Raw genomic sequence first — 4,667 nt, forward strand, 5'->3', positions numbered from 1 at the left:
CGCTTGTGGGTAACGAGTGAAAGATGTCAGGCTTTAGCGATGCGATGGATCCTGGGTCGTGAGCAGGTTGGACGCGTTGGAGGTTTGGAGAATCGCTGGTGTTTGGGGCAGTTGGGTCACCTTGTGTTCAATTTGTCAAGGACTTCGTGGCGAGATCCTGTTTGTGTGAATGTATGTCAAGAGCCGCTTTCGTTGCCACTGCATTTTTTACATATACGCCAGTAGGTTCCTTAGAGCCCATCAATTGGGGCACTTTCTGAAGCTTTAGCGGGACTTGCACTGTATGTTGCGTGGTCATTCACCTCTTCGATGCCTGGTCGACGGCATCTGTCTGTCTGTACGAATTTCGGCTCGGATATTGAATGGCCCACGGGCACACCTTGTTTTAGGTTCGACTTGATGCAATCCGCATTTGATGCTCCACCGGACACGGTCGTAGGCGGGAGTTGTTGGGTACGTACAGTATTTCCCAAGGGGAGGATTTGAGCAAATGTCGATGTTTATTTTTCTTTAGAAGGAGTTGGAATTTCTGTGTTGGGTAACTGCAAGCTCAACGTGCCCACGTATCATCGGTCACGACACTGCGCTGGTCTAGACAGGAGGTTTGGCAGCGGGTTAAAACAGTGACGCTTCTGAAGGAACTGACAGGATCAAGGTACTGCATCATCTTCATTCCATAGACAGTCGAATTGATGTCACAGATTACTTTGAAACATCTTTACTTAGTAATGATATTTACGGATCCTTCAACGAATTGTTTTGAAGCTCTTAACGATGTGCACAGAGCTGTACGTTTGCTGAGGATCATGGATGTGGTAGGTGGTGAGTAGCTAGACACAGAAGTCCTTTATGGCAAGTTTGGCGAGGTTGTGAATTGACAGACATCAAATCTGATTTTCAGGAAATAGAAATTCCTGCCATGGCTATTACTCAACCAGAAGAAGATATTGAACCTACAGGTATTTCGATTTTCTTCAGTGAATGCTGTTCTCTCTTTCATAATTCTCTTGCTGCATAAGATCTGAAGTCCATCCTTAACCAACAGAGTCAGGCTCTTGGTTGCAAAGAATCGACTTCTGCGACGGAGCAATTAATTCGTCGCGTGCACATTTGGTGGCTGATGCCGGTACTCTCCTTTTGATCGTTGCAGGAACGAAGACGAAATGGCAAAGATTCAAGTCCAAATACTTTCGGATGAAAATGCTCATATGGTGGACATTACTGGGAGTAGCGCTCGGCATCATCTTGGGGGCTGCTCTCTACTCAGTCCATCCGTCCTCAGTTGTCATAACACTCATAGGTATGTGCATCCAACCTCCTCTGCTCATCAAACATTTGCACTGCATCATTCCCTTTTGAGAACTTTGGAACATGATCACGGTTTCCTCATGTCGCACATCCTTGTTTGGTTCAGGTTTTTTTGGGAGGAACTAATCTATTACAGAATGGCAGGCTATCCTGGAGAGCTGCTGATCCGGGCACTTCAGGAACTGGTCCTACCTCTCATGGTGTTTGCTTTGATGAGCGGTGTATTCAATCTACGGCACTCTGGAAGCGGGTGATAAGAAGCGTCATAATCTCAGCATCTTTCAATTGGTCACTCGACAATCTGTAACTTAGCTTTGAAACGCGTGATTCTGAGCGTGACTAGATGCGAAAGAAATTTTATAAAGAATTGGATTGCTAAGAGAGCAAAAGTTGGGTTGTCTTTGTACAGAACTGGACGCATAATTCGGTGGTCTCTGCTGTACTACTTACTTTCTATGATACTGGCAGTTATCTTGGGCATTGCCCTTGTGTTCATCATCCGGCCTGGTCGAAGTCGTCCCTTCGCTGCGAATAACTTCGCCAACTGCAACTCTAACGTTACGGCCACGTATGGTTCTTCAGACTTCATTATGATGCACTTTGGAAGTATTTCTTCAATATGTTTCTTGCCATTATTTGGAGCTACAAGTTGTGAGTTATTTTACATCATACTTGCAATGGTGCAGGGGAGCCACACGTGCGGACAAGTCAGCAGTAGATTCATTGCTCAACATTGGACGTGACATCATCCCCACCAACATCGTTGCTGCAGCGGCAGCCCCCAACTTCTTGGGAGTCATCACGTTCGCGATTGTTTTCGCAGCTGGTCTCATCACATTCGGTAGAATTTTCTGGTTCTCTCAACTGCTGCCAATCTGCTCCTTCTTTAAAATAAGAAACCTCGTCTAACTAGTCACGAGGATGAGAAGCTCGAGTATAACTTGGGTGAGTTTATGTCTAGGCTATTGTAGGTTTGTACCTTGTTCTGAGTTTTGAACTTGTCGGTGGAATTTTGCAGGGCAACGAGCTGAGCCTTTAATTCAAATACTTGAAATGTGCAACGAAGTCTTCATGAAAATCGTAAGCTCAAATTGAAGACATTCTTCACTAATTCGATTTCTCTGTTTAAGCTAGTGAATTGCCTGTAAGTTTTAATTTCCCTAATTTTTACATGTGCCACTAGCTCCGAACCAGCGTCCTCATCGTTGCAATCCTTGTGCAGATCTACGCAGTGATTGCGTGCACACCGATTGGAGTGGCATCGTTGCTGGCAAGCACCATCCTGAAATCATGCAGCATCATAAGCCTGCTCAAAGCTCTGGCACTCTACGTTGCTACAGTGTTAGGCGGCTTTTTGATTCATTCCTTCGTGCTTCTACCCCTCACTTTGATTGTTTTGTCGCAGAACAATCCCATAAAGGTCATAAGGTACCCGGCTGCTGCACGCCCTCCCTGAAATCTGTACAAAAGACTTAATTAACCGCGTGATTTTTTGCTTGGTCCCAATGCTCGACCCTTGTTGTTTGCCCACAATTCGATGTTCTGATAATCATGAATGGTGCAGATCGTTTCTGCCCGCGATCTTCGTCGGTGTGGGAACATCTTCAAGTGCGGCTACCATGCCAGTGACCATGAAATGTGGAGAGGATTATGGTTGTGTCCCCAGCATAGTGCGCTTCGTGGTCCCAATGGGCACCAACGTTAACCGTGATGGAGCAGCCCTATACGAAGCCGTGTCGGTGATTTTCATCGTTCAGGTGAGCAGCGTCACTTTATGTTGGTGAGCCTTCTGAATTAGGATAAGTAGACACTATGAGCCTGAGTTCAGTGAGAGTTGTCGCATGTTCTTCAGTCATTAACTAAATTTAACATGTAGCTCATCGATGCATCGTTAAGTAGAATCCAATGCATGGAGGTAGTTTCGAAGAGCCGATACTTAACTTGGGACTATTGATGGCTTTCTGAAAGTTTCTTCAGTAGTCAAGGCAGCTGGAAATCTCCCCATTTTGTTCTTTTTTTTGTGTTTTTTTGTTTGTCTATATTAAAGTCTTCCCGAGCATAAAGACAGGCTTTTTGTAATGGCAGGCACACGGATTAACTCTCTCAGTCGGCAATGTGATAGTAGTGGCCTTAACTGCAACACTGGCAGCCATTGGATCAGCCTCCATTCCTAATTCTGCTCTTGTTTCTATGATTACTGTGCTCCAGGTCAGTATCACCACTACTCTAATTATTCCGATTTGCTGTCTTCTCCTTAATACCCAATTCATACTCCGAGCATTATTAGGAAGTCTATTCTTCAACATGGCTTGAGTTTAATTTCCTTTTTCTCGCATGTTTCTAATGGTTTCCATCCTTGAATTGTCTATGAAGGCACTTTCCCTACAAGAATATATCCCCGATGTAGCAGTGTTATACTCAGTGGACTGGCTGCTGGGCATGATTCGAACTGCAACCAATATCTGGGGCGATGCCTGTGCTTGTGTGGTGGTGGACACCTGGGCTCGACGCCATGCCAAGAAGAATGGCACTTTGCCAATCAAAGTAAGTCCTGGACTTTGTGTGCAAACAGTCTTAGCAATTCGTGTAGAAATCATACGTGTTGTTTTGCAAGCTTTAGATATGCTGGATCAATTATATCAAATATTGTGTGCATGCATGGTTCAAAAGAGTGTAGGCTTTTGTGCCTCAAGTGCACAAGTTTAAGTGAAAACTTATTTCTGGGGCCTGTATTCCAGAATCCTGAACCGCCAGCAGAACAGGAGATGGCAATGGGCGTAGATTCAAGTAAGAAAGACGAGGTCATCTAACGCACCCATCTGTAAAATTACAAAAGAGTATCTCCGGCAGTCCCACAACATTTTCGTTGTACTACCAACGGACCCTTTCAACTTCATGAACATAGGCTGGCATATCCAGAAAGTCTCAGAAACTTCACAAAAAAACCATTTAGTGAACTGCACGAACCAAAGCAGTAAGTGGAGTGAAATGTGAGAACAATTCATGTAGGCTCCAGAATAATGCCTTGATGTAAGGGGTCCATCGTGCAACTGATGGAGAATGGTATTTAGAATTTGAGTTTTTTTTTTTTTTTTTTTTTTTTTTTTTTTGCATCGTGGTTGTATCGTCTTGATACAAGTTTGCAATTTTAAAAATGTACTGGTCGATTGGAATGTGATTTTTGGCGTTTTCTTCAAACAATGGACCTTCCTGGTGTAGTTGCATGCTTGGATCGCTGGAGCTACCTTGATTCAATGATGTTGGTGACAATTTAGAAACTAGTTCTTCAATGAACACCAAAAATCCAATAGTTTTCACAAGATGAAGAAGTGTAAAGTATATCAACTTTTAATAATATC

General features: G+C 43.9%; 1 protein-coding gene across 3 annotated transcripts; it reads left to right on the forward strand.

Moving 5' to 3' along the window:
- Positions 1-251: 251 nt before the first annotated feature.
- LOC112274640 (uncharacterized) lies at positions 252-4,401 on the forward strand. 3 transcript variants are annotated; one of them, XM_024504291.3, is made up of 12 exons: positions 252-655; positions 902-959; positions 1,151-1,300; positions 1,453-1,558; positions 1,718-1,876; positions 1,995-2,149; positions 2,327-2,388; positions 2,531-2,736; positions 2,873-3,065; positions 3,394-3,516; positions 3,682-3,852; positions 4,047-4,401. In XM_024504291.3, the coding sequence occupies exons 2-12, from the start codon at positions 920-922 to the stop codon at positions 4,116-4,118; spliced, it is 1,437 nt and encodes a 478-aa protein (XP_024360059.1). In that variant the 5' UTR covers positions 252-655; positions 902-919; the 3' UTR covers positions 4,119-4,401. The 3 variants fall into 3 exon arrangements, with proteins under 3 accessions (XP_024360059.1, XP_024360060.1, XP_024360061.1); XM_024504292.3 differs by having other exon boundaries at positions 255-655; positions 1,415-1,558; XM_024504293.3 differs by having other exon boundaries at positions 255-655; positions 1,445-1,558.
- The last annotated feature ends 266 nt before the right edge of the window (positions 4,402-4,667 follow it).

Source organism: Physcomitrium patens, chromosome 22 (assembly GCF_059467195.1).
Source record: "Physcomitrium patens ecotype Gransden chromosome 22, ASM5946719v1, whole genome shotgun sequence".
Classification (NCBI taxonomy): Eukaryota; Viridiplantae; Streptophyta; class Bryopsida; order Funariales; family Funariaceae; genus Physcomitrium; species Physcomitrium patens.

Bases quoted from the DNA above. Each gene is read 5' to 3' on its own strand.
- LOC112274640 (XM_024504291.3), top strand. From the start codon at position 920: ATGGCTATTACTCAACCAGAAGAAGATATTGAACCTACAG. The intron at 2,150-2,326 runs GTAGAATTTTCT...GGAATTTTGCAG, and splicing joins AGCTGGTCTCATCACATTCG to GGCAACGAGCTGAGCCTTTA. The intron at 2,389-2,530 runs GTAAGCTCAAAT...ATCCTTGTGCAG, and splicing joins ACGAAGTCTTCATGAAAATC to ATCTACGCAGTGATTGCGTG.